This window comes from Branchiostoma lanceolatum, chromosome 5, assembly GCF_035083965.1.
Source record: "Branchiostoma lanceolatum isolate klBraLanc5 chromosome 5, klBraLanc5.hap2, whole genome shotgun sequence".
In the NCBI taxonomy this organism is placed as follows: Eukaryota; Metazoa; Chordata; class Leptocardii; order Amphioxiformes; family Branchiostomatidae; genus Branchiostoma; species Branchiostoma lanceolatum.
Genome location: NC_089726.1, coordinates 13,853,564 through 13,873,520, shown reverse-complemented (window position 1 = coordinate 13,873,520; position 19,957 = coordinate 13,853,564). Strand labels below are relative to the sequence as shown.

General features: G+C 39.2%; 1 protein-coding gene across 3 annotated transcripts in view; it reads right to left on the bottom strand.

Moving 5' to 3' along the window:
• The window catches only part of LOC136435311 (microphthalmia-associated transcription factor-like), a 31,283-nt gene continuing 11,326 nt past the window's right edge, over positions 1–19,957 (bottom strand). For 2 of the 3 annotated variants that reach the window (XM_066428680.1, XM_066428681.1), the window contains exons 3-9: positions 18,152–18,412; positions 9,928–10,023; positions 7,010–7,199; positions 6,343–6,444; positions 3,581–3,656; positions 3,006–3,153; positions 1–2,654 (exon numbers count right to left, since the gene is read on the bottom strand). In XM_066428680.1, coding sequence (XP_066284777.1) covers positions 2,355–2,654; positions 3,006–3,153; positions 3,581–3,656; positions 6,343–6,444; positions 7,010–7,199; positions 9,928–10,023; positions 18,152–18,412 — 1,173 coding nt within the window. In that variant the 3' untranslated portion in view covers positions 1–2,354. The remainder of the gene's footprint in view (positions 2,655–3,005; positions 3,154–3,580; positions 3,657–6,342; positions 6,445–7,009; positions 7,200–9,927; positions 10,024–18,151; positions 18,413–19,957) is intronic. The other variant, XM_066428682.1, reaches the window with a different exon arrangement.

The window sequence follows — 19,957 nt, the reverse complement described above, 5'->3', positions numbered from 1 at the left end:
AACCTTTAGTTCACTTTTATTGTGCTCTTCCTCACAGAAACTGTGAAATGTTTCAAAACTAATGACAAGTGCACCGTACTATACCTACAAAAGTTGTTACATGTCAGTGAGATTGGCAAAGCTACACAATTCTAATGACTAATAAGAAACCAAAACAAAAGAAAACTTCTAAATTATCAGGGAAATGAAAGGTTGACTCAGGGTAGTTTTTTTTGTAGTTGGTTTGGCCAACAGTTATTAAGTTAATGGATTGTTACGTTGGTGAGGTAAGAATTTACGCAATTAGTGAGTGTTACATGAAAAACTAAAACATACAAAATCGTAAATAATTTAGAAAATTGTAGTTTTCTAAATTTTTCTAATAGTTTTCAATTAGATGACATGTATCACTAGAAGTACAACATTTATAAATGTTCATCTCTTTGTACATTTTACCCCGTGACAATTATTTTTTACCAGAGCAGGAATGTTATACCTACTAATGTAACAAACTGCATGTTTGCTGTATTGACCAACAGAATCATCTTCACAACTCACAGAGGATGGCACATACAAATCAAAGTTTACAATGTTCCATAAGAATGGTTACAAAAACAACTGGTAGTTAAGTGTTCGAATACACTACAATGTGAGTCAAGGCTAGAAAATACTGGAAGGAAACCTCAGTGACAAAAAGTCTAATAATAAGTCATACTCCTTGACAGTTCTAAAGCCATTAAGTAACACATGTATACCAGCAATCTGACTTGCAAAGCTGTTCCCTTCTGTGGCCAGTCATGGTTAATCAAACATCAAGTTAGTTAGTTGCCAATAAGAGTGTATTTTTCCATTTGTGTGATTAACAAACACTGTATGTACAATTCTACAAAAATACTGCTCTACGGATCACATATTTATACGTGGAGGTACTACTAGCTGAACTTTAGATCATCTACACTTTCTACAGTTTCTTGTTTAGACGAGCACCTATTTAGTAAATGCTATATACAAGCAGGGTTTTCATGGCTGTTCCATCCATTGCAGATCTCACATCTTTTAAGTTTTTAAGGATGCAACAAGTTCACCTTGTGTATTCATCGTTTCCATACAGCTGTGAATGTACACTCTACACCACAGATCTGTAAACAACTACTTTTTATACTGCCCTTTGTATGCTTCATCACATCTGACATGCAATAATGGACTTTGTACATGAATCAACAAGTTGGACCTGGCTACTGTATGTCCACATCATATGATCACAGTCATCCCCTTGCTGGAGTGGACTTTGGCTGATACCAATTCATCACAGAGATGGGCAATTGGGGAGCCTTGCTGTGACTTAACAATGTATCAAACAGATTTAAGTAGTGAATACAGTGTGCATGTGGACTTTACACTTTTTCAAAACAAGGCCTTTGTCATATATAGTACTACACAGCTTCAGTACTGCATAATATCATGAGAAGAATCATTTTACTTCTGCCATGCAACCCCAATTTGGAGTGAAATAAGGAGCTTTGTACTTTTGGTTAATGTATCAAAAAGAATCAAAACATTGGAACAGATTTGACTTCATTATCATGATATTAGGATGTCCTCTCTGCCACCAGAGAAACTACACCAGATCCACCCCAAACAGGTTAAAATATCTTCAAGTATCAACAATAGAAATAGTTTCAAAGATTTTAGAAATCATACCAAAAGTCTAGAGATTACCCTAGAATCTATATCCACATCAACAACAGCATAGTTACACACATTGCCTGTATATTTCATATAGTAATATCAGCACGGAACTACTCTGTAGCTCATATTTATCTCCCACTGTATTTACATCAACAGAGCTGGATCACACCACTCCATATAATCACATCAAACATTTCGACATTCTCATTGACTCTATACCAACACTTCATTCGGACATCTCGCCATGTACATATACTTCTGTTGTGAAACAATCCGATATCTTCCAATTCCTATAATATATACAACTTTTCCTTAACCTCTAGCATCCCAAGTTCCCAGTACAAATGAGGTGTCATCTGCAATCTGTGGAATGCTTGAGGTTAAACTATCACCTGCTATCTGTTGTGAGATGGAAAGTTTGTCAACAGTTTTGCATGTCCTGTCTCCTGTGATCACCGACTCAGATGTCAGCTTGTGGCCCTCCATTGTCTCGTCGTCCCTCCTTGATTTTCATAAGTCACCACCCCTTTTCTTCTGTTGCATGATTCCACGTAGTGTCATTCTTGTACACCTGGTAGTACTTAGATAATGCTAATGTCTAGTGTAGTCACAAAATACCAATCAAGTCTTAGTGGTGTGCCTTTTCAAGCCTGTAGTTCCAGCATGTTCTGCTAGAGGGCTCATTGTCATTGGAGCTGCAGGAGATCAGGATGGTCTTCCATACTGTTGATGCTGCTGCGTCGGCTGCCGTCAGGGGACACTGTGGCCGACAACATGGGGTCTCCTGCCGGGCCTTCGTCCATCATGTCCTCTAACGTGATGGTGATGGCTGGAGCGGGGGCTTCAGATGGTGAGACTGCACCTCCCCCCTCGGCCAACAGGAGGCCCTCGTGTCTCATGAACTGTTCGGTGATTTGTGACGTGGAGGTGTCGTTGGTCAGGGGCGTCGTCGGGATGCTGTGGGCACGGCAGTGCATCTCCAACTCCTGGAGAGATACCGCAAAGAACAGAGCTAAAATTTCTGATACAGAAGCGCACTACAGCTTAATACAGATTTGCATGATCCAGTGGGACAATTGACAGAGAAGCTATGGTATGGTACAACATATTCACTAATTGTGTAAAAAGAAACTAAGAACAACTGACACTTTTTCATTACTTTTTATATATTACCGCATTTGTTGGACAATCATTGCCTTTCACAGTTGTTACCTTAGCATATTCATCCTATTCCAAAATCTTTCCAGTTGCTTGAGTAACTGTTTTCTTGCATACCTTCAACAATGATCCTATTCATCTTCTTAGTAAACAACCTAATAAAAAAACTGTTTGTTTACCTGTATTCTGAGCAACATTTTCCTGTTCATCTGCTCCATCTGTTTCTGCCTCTCTTCCATGTGCCTCATACGCTCGTGTTCCTTCTTCAGCCGCCTGATGTAGTCCACAGACGCCTTCAGGATCGTGCCCTTATTCCAGCGCATGTCACTAACAACACAGATTACAACAGACTGTCAACCATGCTACTTACTGCAGAAAACCTGCAAGGTACTTTAAAATATCTTCATCTAACCATTAGCATCCTGCCCTAATTTTTTTTTCTACTGCATGACTTTGTCTTACATTTATGCAATAATTTCAACTTTGCTCTGCATAATGTGACTGTAAATCTACAAAGTTGAGTAATTTGGAGTCATGATTTTCGATAAGTAACTTTTAAGGGAATCTTTTTAAGTTGGGTCCAGAGATTACATGTCATTATAAAATCAGTCATTTCATGGGAAGATTGGATACTTATTTCCAAAGTCCTACTCAGTAGATAATCTTAAAACCTAGGCATGTTCCTGTGTCTGACAGGAATGCAAATGAGTATTGAGTATAACTAGGTAACTAAAACGGCAGGTATGATACTTACGGGTCCGCTGTCTTTGGCAGCAGGGTTCCCAGCTCTTTGATTCGATCGTTGATGTTGAACCTTCTCCGTCTCTCAACTGGAATGATGACAACATTGTTCAGTTTTCGTATGACTTCAAATTCCTGATATAACTCGCTGGTAAAATCCAGTTTCCATAATCTATCAGTGTTCCATAGAATTTAACATGAGAGGTACGTTATATTTTTGACATGTTGAATGACAGATATTCACCAAAACAAAATAATAATTGTTGGCGTCGTCAATAATCAAGAACACTGATAAATGTATAAATCAAGGGCCAACCTTACCCCCATTGTTTTAGCTTACACCTGTTAAACTATCACCAGTTTAGTATAACTCTATTAACAGTAATGTGGGGCACCATGAATACAGGCCTTCACTAGTTAGTTGGCAGAAACACAGGGTTAACAATGGGCCACAATGGCCACAGCCTTCCTGTTGACATTGTACGCTGGTGTGTAGAGACAGATAGACAGAGATATGAGGAGAGAGGAGTAGGGAAGACTTGGGGTCAGCAAAGGTAAAGGATAGTTATTTGTCAGGAAAATTCAACTTTTAAACCGCTTGAAATCCGTTGTAATAATAGGAGTGCCAACTACAACAGAAGGTTAGTAACAGGCATCTTATCATTGAAAGACATATTATAGTTCTGCCAACATTTTATACCACTGTGGCATGTCTCTATTTTGACTAGTAGACATTTTCTTTCAATGAAGGTCCAAAAGTTTTGGATGACTGAAAAAAGAGAATATGCCAAATGACTGTTGCAAAATTTGGTCAGGTGCTTGAGTAAATATTTTGGCTTATGTCAGACCTGGGCCGCGAAAACGTTTGAGCCGGACCGTATGATAATTTCCTGTATCACACAGGGTTCTAGACTTGTATCACACAGGCTTCCATAGAATATTTGGAATGCATTTGGAGTGCGCCGGTTGCGCCACCGTCAGTTTGAGGACACAAAACTCCCTCAACTTTTGGCACATTCCACATTGACATGTGTGTTTTCTCAGGTGGGCATGACATAAATAAAATACAGCACGGTGTATTCCGCATCACCCTTGGTCCCAGCCCTCCTGCGGGTCAGGTCGCCCTCCGGCCTACCGCCGTCGGGCAATCCTACCCGGGGTCGAGCTGGTACCTCGGGTGATACGGAAAACCCTGTGTTGTATTCTACAGTATATGCCAATTATTTGTATACCTTTTTTCTGTATATTTCGTCTTTCTGTATAGAATTCCAAAACACCAAACCATTTACCATTCACTCAATTGTAAAAACAATGCATATCTGTATAGCCCATAATCGTAAAGTTCGGGGTATTGTATAGAATCTTGTCCGATTTTATGGTAAAATGACCCACAACTACAGGCTAAATTTTGGATTTGAATTGTTGTTTCGGGAGTGGGGACGCCGTCTACCGTTCAACAATCACATTCTTTGTTACTCGCTATTGTCATGCTTGCAAACAATCGATATCGGTGCCTTTGACATACGGTGATCTCATTAAAAACCTGTTTTTCAAGACTCAAGCGACGAAAGTGAACAAAAATACGAAAAGAAAAACACGATTTTTGTCGGAGCATTTGAGCCACTACGCTGTATTTTGCCGCGATTTACAGTTATTTGTGGCCGTATTCGACGGAGAACCTATTCCTTACATTCTTTCCCCGTGAAAATCCCGCTTATGTAGCGTAGATGAATCGTATTTTACGTCGCGATTTCAGAAAAAAATAAAGCGACGAAGGTCTTGTGACGCTGGGCTGCCATCTTTGTTTACTCATTGATATGCATTTTTCTACGCGCTGATTGGTTCACGTCATAAAAACCTGTGCTCTGATTGGTTGACTGTAAGATTTCACGTGATCAACATGCGGCGGGAGTTTTTTATGTGGCAGGAGTTTCCCACGCAGTTCGGGCTCATCTGAACAAAATAGATCGCGTATTTAATCCAATATAGTGACGTTAAGATCGACGAAAAGGTCGGATTGTACTTTGATTAAAATTTTGCAAAATAAATTTGCGATATCGTTAGTGTAATTGTGTGTCTTGCCCAAAATCCAATTCGCCCCCCCTCCCCTCCTTCGGGACGTCAATATCGCTAGTTCGGACAGTCGTATAGTTCGGGGAGTCGTATAATTTGCGCTGACAAATGGGCTATACAGATATGCGGAATCTACTGTATATGTAACTTATTACCTGGATGTCTAACCTTCATCAGCGAAAGAGAGAATAGCTTAGTGCCTTTAAAATTGTGATTGCTGTGTTTTTTCAAACATCCTATGTACAGAAGGAATCAGACGGCAAAGGTGTAGGAGAGATATTGACAGCTGTGAAATGGGGAGTAGACAACCTACAGTCAGCTCTGTTTTTTTGAGCAGCTGAATACAGCACAGCCGATGTACTGTCGACATGTCACAGGGGGTAATGGGACCCTTGAGGAGGAGGGATAAGCTTGGTATGACAGAGCAAGATAGGAGGAATTAATCATTAATGGAAGACTGGTTAGTAAGAGGGCTGATTAAACAGTTTCTGAAACTGCAACAGTAAAACCTTGCAGGTTTAAGGAATATGGGAGGAAAGGAAAAAGAAGGAAACGCAGGAGTGAGAGGTGGTTTGAAGATGGAAGGATGGATGGATGGATGGATGGATGGATGGATGGATAGAAGACAAAAGGAGATGATGATTGGATCAGGGCATGAGAGTGGAATGAGGGAATGTGAGTGTGGAAGGATGGTCTGCATACTTATGTTGTGGTTGTCTTTCTTCTGCCTGTCCTTGGCCAGAGCCATGGCCTGTTCAGGTACCCCACCTATCCACCCCACCATCTCAGAATAGCCCCACTCATCTGCAATGGAAGGAAAGGTTGGCCCATGTCAAATAACACACCTCCATCCCCCCTTCTAGCATCACCCTTTAGAGAGGTAAACATGATTCTATCACAAGTGAGGACATATAGGATACTTTTCATGGTATCTTCTTTTTCATGGTTAACGTTATATATTGAATAATAGGAATTCTGCAAGCAACTGGAAATTTCATTGAGCAGGAAATACAGTTGTAGGAAGAAAATCAATACATTTTCTGACAGCAATTTCTAAATCAACATTTTTCTACTTGTATGTATGAATCTAAAAGTTTAACCTGAATCCAGTATCATGTTCATAATATTAGTACTTACTTTTTTTCTAAATCAACATTTTTCTACTGGTATATGTGAATCTAAAATTAAGATTAACCTGAATCCAGTATCATGTTCATAATACTAGTACTTACTTCACAGCAAAAGTATGCACTCTGAAAGTCAGTCATATTTCTCACAACAAGTCTAACACAAGGTCTTGATTGTAATATTACGGTAAAATGCTGTGCAGTTGTAACCCATCGATCAGACATGTGTATATGATACTTACTCATGTTATGGTTGTCCTTCTTCTGTCTGTCCTTCGCCAGAGCCTTCAGCTCACTGTCGGACATCTGTACCGGCTCCTCCTTGATGTTGGTGAGGTCGGCGGGACAGGACGCCGACGTGTTGGCGGTGACCATCGGGGTGAGGGAGCCGACCGTGCCGAACCCATCCAGCAGGCTGGACGTAAGCGGCATCTGCAGAACAAACAGACCAATCAGGACATGTTACAAGATGTAGCTGTCATGCCATACTGTACAGCGCAGAAAGCCTTTAAGTTTCATTTTCGACAGGCCATGATACATGATGTTACTTTGATGTTACATGCATGATGTCACATGCATTGACACAACTACGGGTTATTTGCCTTCTTGCAACATTATAATGTCTGATATGACCTTAGAAAATAATTACTAGCCTTTAGCTTCTGATGAAAATAGTAACTCTCAAGAAGTCACTGATCCGAAATGAACAGCGCATGTCTTTTAAGTGACCGATTATTTCCACCACTGTTTGTTCAACATGTATATTTCACATCCTTGAGTGGTTAGCTGTGATTTGGAGATATCCAATTAAATCATCTGGTTTACCTTTCCACCCACTTATCTCAAATTTGTAGAAGCATTATTGATCCAACTCTACCTCATTATACAATATTACTGGTAGAAATAAAGTCAAGCGTTCCATAATCACACAATAAGCAGCTGCTGAACAAAATTACTGTATTGTTTTCAGGTATGGCACCACCAACTGTGAGTAGTTTGCCACAGGCAGTACCAACACAATAAGAGGAACAGAAAAATGGTATTGTTGCCTGGGGTGAGGTACCTGCTTGGCAGGTGTTCGTGGGACAAGATATGAAACACAATGGGTTATGTTTTCCTTTGTTACACCTGAACTGACTAACACTGTGCACCTAAGACTTCGCCATGTGTCTAAGTCTTATTAAATCACTCTCCTAGCAGCCCTTACCCAACAGGCTGGCCATAGAAGGACACCCAGACAGCGAGAGCTTGTTTAACAGAAGGGAGCCATGTGTCCCACTGCCTTACTTCTTGTCTTAACTGCACTGTGTTTGAGCTTCTGCACGTGTGCTGCATACACATGCTTGTCAGGCTATACCAGAAGCTACACATAGCCGACTATTTCTTCATGCACTTTGTACCTTTATTGGGGTCACAGTCCCGAACACCTGAAATTTAAAGTTTCACCTTAAATTACTGGTCAATCAAAAGTTTAAAGTTATTCTAATTTTCATAATCTCCTAACAAGTTTAACGTATTCATATTTTCTGCAGGTTTCTTGTGGAAAGCCTCAGGCAATTCAAGAGCTCTAAAGAAATTATGACTCTGATATCTAGATGACTGACATTGATAAGACCATTCATTAAAAGTCTGCCAATCTAAATATGAAAATGAAAAAAAAGAATTATAAAGCTAGTCTTACTTACTTCGATAATAACTGTTGAGACATGTTTGGATATGTTGGGTGTACTATTTCTCCTGGAGCACAGGATGGCCTTGTGTACAGGCATGGTGGAACCCTCTGCCTGCGTGTACTACTGGCTCAGTTTACACCTATCCCACCCCCTGTACTTTGTTCATCTTTTATTGTTCTGCCAACAGTGTGATGACAGTGCAAACAGCTGGTTGGCTGAAATCTGGCAGCGATGGGGGCGGGACTCGTAAGCAAACTTTGACACTGGGTATGAAGTTACAGAATGGATCAGTGGGGATGTGTGTGAAAATGTTGGTCAATCTTTTCAGTTTGACAAGATGTATATTTTTGTTACTGTTTAAAATTTGTTACTCTTTTAAATTCATCATTGTCAACTTCTGCAATTTTTGTAGTGATCCACCAGGTACAGATTTGTCTCAACTTACAATTTACACTAACCCCACCTCCATTAATCGCCAGTGGTCGGTTCCTGATATGATTGTTCAAACACACTATGTATACAACTGGAGGGAGCATGGGGACTTGTCTCACTTTTATAAGCACACTTCACATGGTTTTGCAATCTTAATAGAATTATATGACTTTTATCCAAAGCTCTCATTTCTGTTTTAGATACTGGATTCCTTTCAGTAGTTGATATCTTTGTTTTACAAATCAGCTTGAAAATTTCATGCACATTTTTTTCCTACAAACACTAATAATTGTAACCCACAGTGCGTTCACTATATCATTTAATAACTTAAGAGAAAAAAACTATACTTTAATCAACTACATGTTCACCAACATGTTAACTAACTAGATCAATTAATTGATTTCTACTTAGATTGTGAGCAACATTCCATGCAAGTCATGCCCATGCCTTCCCATCCGGTAGGTGCTGTCCAGCATGTCTGCTATCAGCAGGATTAAGCAATCACAGTGTAATCAACAGACAACCAAATTTATACAATACCTGCCTGTGAAATACCTGGAACATCTCTCAAAACATTTTAATTTGAAGTCTTTTTTATAGACAATGACAGAGTCAAAACACATTTTGTTTTTACTTACAAACAATCTGGTAATACGTTTTTGGTACCAACAATTTCCAACCTGAACCTTATTTGTCTACTGACCAAATCTGTTCACCTGATCTCCGCACAACCTTTAACCTACCAAAGGTCGGAAAGGACAAACTAGGAGAGGTCCCAGACCTTTCTAATGGGCATGTCTAAAGTCCTCTATGTTTGGGACTGAATAAATCTACCTTTGGACCTCCATACAAATTTATTTAGGCCTATTTTGCAAAAAATTACCAATAACTGATCGATTGCTGACTGATATCTTTCACCCATCGCACGTAAAACAACAAATAGGCTAAAACATTACACGAGCTTTAATAACCATTACAACTTAACATGGTTGTTTGCTTGTTGTCGTGTAAAGTTTTGAAATGTTTATGCGTGATGTTTTGAAAGTGTCGCTCACCGTGGATGAGATCTGCTGCATAGGAGTGTCCAGGAAGTTGAAGCTGTCATCGAAGCTGGACTCCAGGCTGATGATGTCATCAATAACATCGTCCATCTACAGGGCACACAGCAAAATAAAAATGTCAGATAAAGGCAATCAATACCCAACATCAAACAGCCTTGTTGGAACATAGACAGAAAAGCTAATACATGCATTTAGGATACTGTATCTTCTGTACAAACAACATACTCTAGATCTGAATTCTGTCGCCCACTAGCTACCATGTGCACCATGCAAGCAGGCGACGTTGGGAAGAATTACAATATTCTAGGAAGTACTAGTAATACAGAATCCTTGATGATGTTCTTCACAACCAACCAGCTTCTGGAAGATAATTTGCTGATCTACTTTAGATTCTGGTAGGGGAGTTTGCTTACTTTATACTTAACGATAGAGATCACAAATAATTCAATCACTGGAGCCAAATACTTCATGGAGGTCATTCGTGGACCTGCATGTAATTTGTAAGAAGTGATGACAGCAGCAACAAAATCCTTATTTTACCTTTGAATTGTTTGTCTTGAAACAAATTTAAAGTTGCAGACACAAAGGCATATCAACATGCCCCATGTATAAAGCAAATATGTGAAAAAGAAGGCAGACCAAATTCCACTGTCTAGTAAATCTCTTCTGCTGTCATTTTGGTTCACACTTCATTCAGCTTTTGGTATAACTTTACACAGAATAAACTATGACATTTGCCAAGTTAAAAATGACACAATAAACATCCCCATTAAGGAACTGAGGTTTCTATTTGTGTGAGACCACCTTGTGTGACCGTTACAGTGATGTAAACAACTTTGCCCTTGAGCAGATGTCCTGGTCATGCCTACACCCCTATTGGTGGCAATATCATCTCTCGTTAATCATCGCAAACCTCTTTCATGTACACTATACAGCTAGTCTAATTATAAGCATGGCTACATATGGCAGGTTCGACAACATTGAAGGTTCTACAAGCGGTTGGCTCGATACCTATACCTTATTAGTTACAATCATTTTTACACAGTCTTGGCCTCAAGACATCAAAATCAGCCGGTTCAAGTGAGTTTATGACATCTTGCACTATGAGGTAACCTAATAACAAAAACATCTTTCAAACCTGGCCAGCAGTGTAGATACGCTCCACTACCTCATTGAGAAAGGCTGCTCTGGCTGTTCCATAACATTTCTCATCCATTCTACTGGGTTCTGGTAACGGTTGGTAGTTCAGTGTTAGAGCCTGTGCCATTATGAATGATACAGACTTTACTGGTTCTGGGAAAGCAGTGGCCTAGACTGACACCTGTTTTCTCAAGATTAACATAACACGAACTACCCATCCACAGACAACCATGTCCCCTACTGTTCACAGACAACCATGTCATTTACATAAAATCAGCCTTGCCAATAAATCAAGACAGGAGAAACTACTACCAGTAGCAAGGAGGTTATATACAGGCCTATAACCACCTTGCAGTAGAAAGTAAAGCCAATGAGCAATATGTATCAACGAAATATCCATATAATGATAACATATTGTATTTACACCTATATGACTAGCACTTTTTCATTAACCTACTTTTGCTACTTTAGCTTAACACTCCAGAACCCATTATATCATTAGTACTAAACATGGACAGTAAAGGACAACATAGCCCCACTCTCAGGAGAAATCTGGGTTACACATTATACATCTATATTACACATTAGTTAAGCAAATGAAGCTGTGGTTGAAGAGGCATGTCTTTGCTACAGGTCTTGTTGATAACTAACCCAGAGTAAAAACTGCAGTAATTTAATGCATAGACACTTTCACTCCCATCATGTCTTTTTACACCCTCCATTGAACAGGTTAGCTTAACTGAGGTCATAAATCAGTTTCTACTTATTCAAATATGTACATTTCATTTGACCTTTTGTTTACTCACAAGCAAATCTAAAGATTGTCTTCCCAAAGGCTAAGACAATTTTGTTGGTGTGAAGTTTTGGTGTATCTAACACATCCATTTTCCTTCTATCATTAAATTTTGCTACCATGAAAACAAAGTGAATTAGTATTCATTTGGCCTTTTGCTTTTTCACAAGCAAAGTTTGTCTACACAGTGTCTGTCAAACCTCAGCCAGACTTAATTGTTTTACCCAATTTCCTAATTTATAATAACAAAGGCTGAGTTTTCATTGTTTGCCATAATTAAGTAAATTTGCCTAATCCCCAAACAAAAATCAAATTTCCTGTCTTCTATAAGAGAATGCTTCCCAAGTTGCCAACAATTTCAATTTCAAATAAATATACATATTTCTTCTTTTTCATTCACAATAATTGCTATGTTTGAATATTCAATTATTACCTATATATTTAAAAAATAATAATAATACTTGTAGCCTGTAACATAGCTTGTCAACACAGGATGGCTAGTGCCTTGAAATGCATGTACATGTGCATATGGCATTCAAACACATACACCATCAACCAATAACAAAAACAAGTCTCTTGATATATTTTGTAACCTGTAAATATTGATACATCCAATTCCTACTCTACAGAACTATGCAACCATCTATTGCATATGAAGAAGATCAATTTCTAACAGTAACATAAAGAACATAATAAATAAATAAAATAAAGAACACATTCCAGTGCATGTACACAGTAATGCAAATCAAATGGCTGCATTTTCCTCTTTTAAAGACCAGTTCATGCTTTGTCAGCTACAATCATAGATACTACCGGTATAGTATAAACAACTCTGCCCTTCCGCAAACGTCACAGTGTCCTCTACTAGTCCTTGACCTTAATAACAATTCCAAAATTTTCAATAACAGAAGACTTGAGGTCAAGGGATGATGGATTATTAATAAATGCAGTATTCCCATTGATATAAAAAAAGCAACAACATCTAATCCCTGTTATATTTTCAAATGCCCATATGGCACATAATATGGATATAGTCCAGTATCATTGACAAACAGATAAAAGTAATATCCTGGCATTTAAGTCTTACAATATCCACTAAAAACAGTTGAAATCTCAGCTCTAACAGTATGGTTTACTTGATATGTTTATGGCATGATGGGGGCCCAAATGTTAGATGTTAAACGAGCTTTGGACAGTCAACAGTCTACACATCTGACATTTGTATTAATACACTACTACTCTTTCCCTTTGTAGAATCAAATTTTTTATGCTCAACTTCACTTTATTAGAGCAACACTGATTGCTAGACCCTACTTCTTCACATAACCATCAGTCACACAATATTCTCTCTTCACTTACAGCTAGACACATAAATGGAACACATTTTGCACATCTCCACATCCCTACCTTCCTCAGACAGAACTCCACACCATTTTTCTGCATGTCATACTCCTGTAAGATGCTTAGCCTGGTCCACTTTCTGTCTTCCTCACCAATGGGAATCTCTTCCATTTTTTTTCTCCAGCCAAAAGAAAGCTATGGCGCTCACGGAAGTAGATGTAGTAAAATGTGGCTTTCTCTAAGCCGGGCACCTCTTATTTATTGCACAGCCTGCATGGTTTGACTGCCCTAATCTAGTCATGATCAGATGACCTTCATCTCTTTGCTAGGTCGTTGTCGTGGCGATCCATCTGCCATTAGTAGGGTAATCTAGCTGCTACGTCCAATGGATGGATAGCTTGCGGACACGCCCACTGGCACCCAAGAGACACGTGTCCAAAAGAATCGTGTGTGTGAGGAGAAGCTACCTACCATATCATATACAGGAACAACCATATCATATACAGGAACAAGGGCATGTAAAAGGTGGGGACTGGAAACCTTCCACTGAAAACCATGAAAGGTCATTTTGGGTGAATATCCCCTCGAAAGGTTACTCAAGTTTAAACACAGTTTCCTCAAGTGATGCCCTCTTTGTTCAAGTCAATAGATCCTGCGGACAAACTTATCTATTTATTTCCTCTTTAGGATTCCATGGACATTTTTGCAATCAAAAACAGATCTTGTAGAAAAAAAGGAGTTCCTAACATCAAATTGCATCTAGAAAAATAGTGAAATATTACTTGAATCTTTACACTGCTTAGGTACAGGAGATATCTTCAATTCTATAAAACTCTCTAAGAAATGATTACACTCTAGTTGGTTTCTAATCAAACTCTTAAGAGGGACATGTTTTAAAAATGAGCTAACTTTTAATATTTCAGTCTTTGCAAATATCTACAGGGAGGTTAATTGCTTGTCTGAATAAATGTCAATCATTGAAAAAAGAAAAAAATTCTCAACAACAGTAAAATGTAAAAAATTGAATACCAGCAGTACCACAACTAAAGATTTTGGATTTGAATTTTGATGCAAGTTTTTTGAGCCTGGTTTTTTTAAGTACACTGGGTTAACATAGTCAACCAACTAAATCCATCAATATACTCTGAGAAATTCTTCTGTTATATTAGGTCAGGCTACCATATAGATGTGCTGTTTGCTTGCATTGCTCTGAGTACACACATAACTTTTGAGTGAAAATAGCTCTATGTCTGCATAGCTTGAAGAGTAACGAATTCAACCAAGCCTCTTTTGACTCTGAAAGTTATCTCTCATATTTGGCTGTGATGTGACTTTGACCTTGTGCTATTAAGCTAAAACAAACCGTCCTTGATTCAAGGCCAATCCAACGTTGCCCACTATGTTTCCTATGCTGCTATGCTAAACAAAACTGATTAAAGAGAAGACAGGATATCTTTCGGTATTTTCTTGGACATCTACATTGGACAAAGGTACAGTACACACAGCATTTGTATGATTGTACTCTGTACTTTGTCTGTTCAGCTCTGCTTTCCCCCTGCTGTGCTAAAATTTCAGTTAAGAAATCTGGAAACAAAAATCATTGACTTGATGTGGCTTAATTATGTTAAAACGCATAATTATGTTAGAATGCACACAAAAATCTGAAAGTGCTATGACCTGTAATTACCCCTTCATGAATGGAAACATTTCTGTAACATTAATTTGTGATACGAATTTGGCTGCACCACATTACCTAATGTGAGTGTCCTTGTCCTTGTTCCATACATGAGTCTGATGATGAGGGGAACAATTGCCAAAAATGTGCCTTTCCAAGCGAGAAATAAGCTCCCATTTGTTTTGGGCATGATCAATATTCAATCGCTGAATGTCAGGGGTTATCAATCGCTGAATGTCAGGGGTTACATTGGACATTGCAGCCGGAAACAATACAAGTTTTCCACCGAGGTAATTTTCCTGATGGCTAAGTATTCCTACTCCTATGACGCACATTCCTCTACACCCACGTTTGACAAAGACTGCGTAGTACCCTCAGAAGTTGTGGTCGACTTGCACTGTTATTCCACGCACAGCAAGAAACCTCCTTGAAAAGATCTGGGCATACCTTCTGCATGTATTAATTATGAAATCTGTATATGTCTGAAACCTGCCAAGAGTTATGATAATACATTCAGTTTTATCTAATATATGTATGTATACATTTATGTTCAAACAAGAAACAGTAACTGAATGGGACCATTCTGGAGAATGCACTAGCATTAGCTACTAGTATGTCACATGCACGAAAAGGGTGACCTACCTTTCCCTGGTGCCTTTTGACTACCTTTAATAACATGGGAGGGGTTTGCTTCTTATCAACCACGCCATTGGAACATTTGCTTTTGGTTCCAGACATTTTGCGGATGACATATTCCACTGGATGAAATGGATTCTCTGTAGAAGCGACATGTCTAGATCTCCCTACACTTCCAGTAGCAACGTTAAGGCCTACAAGTATGTGGCTCTTTGGTTCCCTGACTTCACCGTGTATTTCTACCTCAGCCCTCCTACTGCCGTTTTTTCCAGCTGCCATCCCAATGTTCAACTGATATTTTCTTTGCTGAACTAAACAAGTAAATCTTACATGTGTCACAAGCACATGTTAATCTACCTTCTGAATACAATGTAGCTCTAGAGACTTATCTAACATCCAGCAAATGAACTCGTGACTTCAAGAACAGTTGTCTGGGAAAAAGTCATATCATTTTCCCACATTGAGCAGTAAAGTATACAAACTTTATCAAAAGATACATACTTATACGTACTGGTCACCTAGGGAGACGGCCTCTATGTGTGTGTGTGTGTGTGTATGTGTGTGTGTGTGTATGTGTGTGTGTGTGTGCGTGTGTCTATGCGTACATGCGTGCGTGCATGTGTGCGTGTTTGTGCGTGCAAAAAAAATCCAGCTTACAAAATGCTCCCACGTTCACTTTTATATAGAAAATCATTTTTTCCCAGTGTAGTATATTTCTTAATTGCCATGAGTATTATCTTCATTACAAATACAGTAAACTATGAGTTATCTTCCTTACAAATACAGCAAGCCTTTCCATCCCTCATTGAAGACTTTCAAGGACAAATGTATTAACCTCACATACCCATACAGGATGAATGGAATTACTGAGATGTCATATCTCAGGGTGAAAATGTTGAAGGTATTGATTTTTCCAGCTGTGTTCAGGACACCTTAAGGTTAAATCAAGCATTATGATCCCGGCTTCACGTAGGTGGTGGTGATTTTCCCACGTCAGAGGCTAGCTAGAGAAGGAGTCAGCTATACTTATGTTTATGTGCCATTATAATAATATTCATAATGGTACTGAGGGTACATAAGGTCTTTCCTCTCCCACAGGCAGTACATAAAAACTTGTCAGTTCTATTTTCTCCACTTTTCAACCAATCTGTCATGCCTTGTCACTTGTGTCATGATGAATTTAATATCTACAGTAAACACACACTGCTTCTTCCTACTGAAAAACCTATTGGCCCCTCTTTTGAAATTAATGCTTTTGATCATAATTATAAAAATATACACAGTTAGGAACAATACATGATTATGTCTTTACAGTTGGAATAAGAAACAATATTTGACAGAAAATATCACCTGAAATGTTGCTATGTTGGAAATATGCTACAAAATGTTGTTGAGACTAAATTCAATTTTCTTATAGTTCACAATACAAAATTTTCTTTTCTTCCTCAGCATTAACTGATTTCTGGAGTAAATAATAATTTCTTTATTATTCTCCTGGAACAATTCCCTTTTTGTCACTGAACAGCTGCACCCTCTTTACAATTATCCTACTTAGCCTGTCCCTTAGCTGAATTAATGATCACAACAATCATCTAAAAAAATTATACTCTAGCTGTCATGTTCTTACAAATGGAAGCTGAAAATTGAACAAAACAGCCTTGCTATTTGTAACCACGTTAATTCAGGTCCATACTGATCTAAATGTATTATAAAATTCCTGGTATTTGCGCTTTTCTATAGATGATTATGTAAGGATGGTTGTGCATACAAAACATGTACTGGCCAAGGTGCCAGAACTTCTCTGTTGTGATATTGGAGATCAGATGGAGAAATCCGATATATGGGCGATTTTACGTTTGACGTCATTATACTGTCCGCCTTCGCGAATAGCGCCAGGACAAACCACAAGGTCATACGCGGGAAACATCTCCGCTCTAATACTGAGGCAACTCTGCATGATTACAAGGAATGGAATTGTGCAGGAAACATGCTACAACATGCAAATATAGATGTATGCATGCAGTTGGGGACGTCAGTATTCTAGCTCATGTTTTCATAATGCCAACATGGAAGCCAGTAAATCATACCATGTAAGCTCGTGGAATCATAGCAGATCTACTATGAACCCTTAATCCATGCATGAGGAAACCTTGCATATCCAATTTGTTGAAGAAACAAATAACGACCGTATACTGTAAGCTATAACAAAATCACCCTTCTACATCAACATATATTTGAGAGCAAGTTACTGTGGAGGAAGTGGACATTCAAGTGTTGTTTTTTCAAAACTCTGTAGCTTTTGTATAAAGTTTGCAGTAGGATTTTGGATAGTGTTATTTGAACAATGTAAAAAAAAAAGGTTGTAGCTACATTACTACTGTGCATACATGTACATAAAGCTTGTCTCAGAGATATGAATCTTAAAACATCAATAAAGACTCAGATGTCTTCATGGGTATTGATACTACATCAAATGACTTTATTCCAAAATCATTTTCCCCCAGTTTGAAACACATGTAAAGCACTAGTCTATCAAGAACTAGTATTAAGAATATTTTGTAAGCTAAAAGGTTGCTGCATGTCGTATATGGACATTGGGTACTACCTTGTTAAAGAAAAGGGAAAAGCCTCACCTCTGACCCTGTAGCCCCCGAGCCGCTCAGCAGGCTCATGGGACTGTCGGGCGGGAAGTCGCCGGGAGGTTTGGTCGGTGACGGAACAGAGTTAGTGGTCGTCTGGGTAACGGTGATGGTGGGTGAGGCTGCCTGGATGGGCATGCCGCCGCCGGTGGGCGCAGATCGCGCTGTGTTAGTCTCCTGTAGGTACTCCTGCACCTGGCGGCGCTGGTTCTGCTGGATGTGATACCTGGTGGGGTGCGCCAGCTTCGTCTCCACCTGTACAACAACAGCACACAACATCAACCACCTGTACTTCAGCAGATCATACATGTACAACTTTCCACCTACACAACAACAGCACACAACATCAACCTCCTGTATTTCAGCAAATCATACAACTGGCATACTGTCACTGCCAATTTCCGTTATTACATTCAATATACATGAACACAGTCTCTACAAAGAGAACGCAACGAGAAGTCATCCTGAAGAAACCATAACAAGTTTTTCTATGTGATAGGTAAGACTCGAAAAAATCACTCTTATGTTACTTGAAACATTTTCCAAGGCTGATGCTATGATAAAAAGCGACACATTACATCTTGTGGCTGTGAAGGAGAGGCAAGGGTTGTTAATTCAGGTTCAGAAATAGAGCGGCAATCTTATTTGACCAGGCTGAAGAAACTCTAATCCCCACCATATCAGAGCTGCCAGGAACAGCTTCAATAATGGCTGACTGATGGACCTTCCTTACCAGAATGACAAAATCTTTCCCTGAGTGTTGGATGCCTTCTGGCCCGACAGGAACATAATCATTTGTCACGGCTGCAGGTTATAGCCATTTTACATTTGTTACTCAGAAATTTCCAATCTAATGAACTTACATGTGACACTAAAACGTCCTAAAATGACTAGAGAAAAATGGGAGTCAAGGTGAAACACATCGACTTTGCTCTTTCAAATAACCGCTAAATGTACCAAAATACTATCAACCAAGACAAGAGACTGACTTCTAGCATTGCGGATAAATAAAAAGATTTTTGTGAGTAACTACAACACAGTAGATCCAAAGATCAGGATGACTACTGTACAGATGTGACAGACTCCTTTTTACCTGAGCAGCAAGATGAGCAGAGTAAGCATCAAACCACCAGGGCTCCGGCAAGTAAGGCCCTTCCATCCCAGCACTCTCTCCAGTGTACTTCATTTGAGAAAGTTCCAGTACTGACCACTGCCTGACAGAGAACCTTCCTTCGTACCAACCCACGGCAGAATGAGGAAACTCGGGATGGGCTGTCATATTTCAATAAAACTGTCGGTCAATATTTGAACTGACAGTCCAGCGTGTCAAAGCGACAGAGAGGTAAAGGAAAGTTTCCCAGAGGATAGTCCTTGACACAAGTGAGGTTCAGGCGTTCTTTCTCATGCCGTTTCTCACGATGTTAACGTGTCAGGACATCATGAATTTTCAACAGCTTGAATTTGAATGCATATCATTGCAGATCTGGGAAGGGTGGATCTGAGTACCACTTGCCTTCTCACACTTCTAATGATGACTGATATTGGGAAAAACCCACAGTCGTTCTATTTACAGACCCCGGGAACCAATCAGCCGCTTCCTGTCAACGATAATCCCATGATGCATTGCTATCTACTTTTTGAAAGCGCCAGATGGGATTACTGCAGATTAAATCAATGCCGTAGCTCTTTGTGAAGTTTGAATGTTCCCACATTACTCCACAATGCCAAACTTCTGGGAAAAACCTACAGGAAAATATTTGCCATTTGCAAGCTGACCAATCAGATGGCATGTACTCTGAC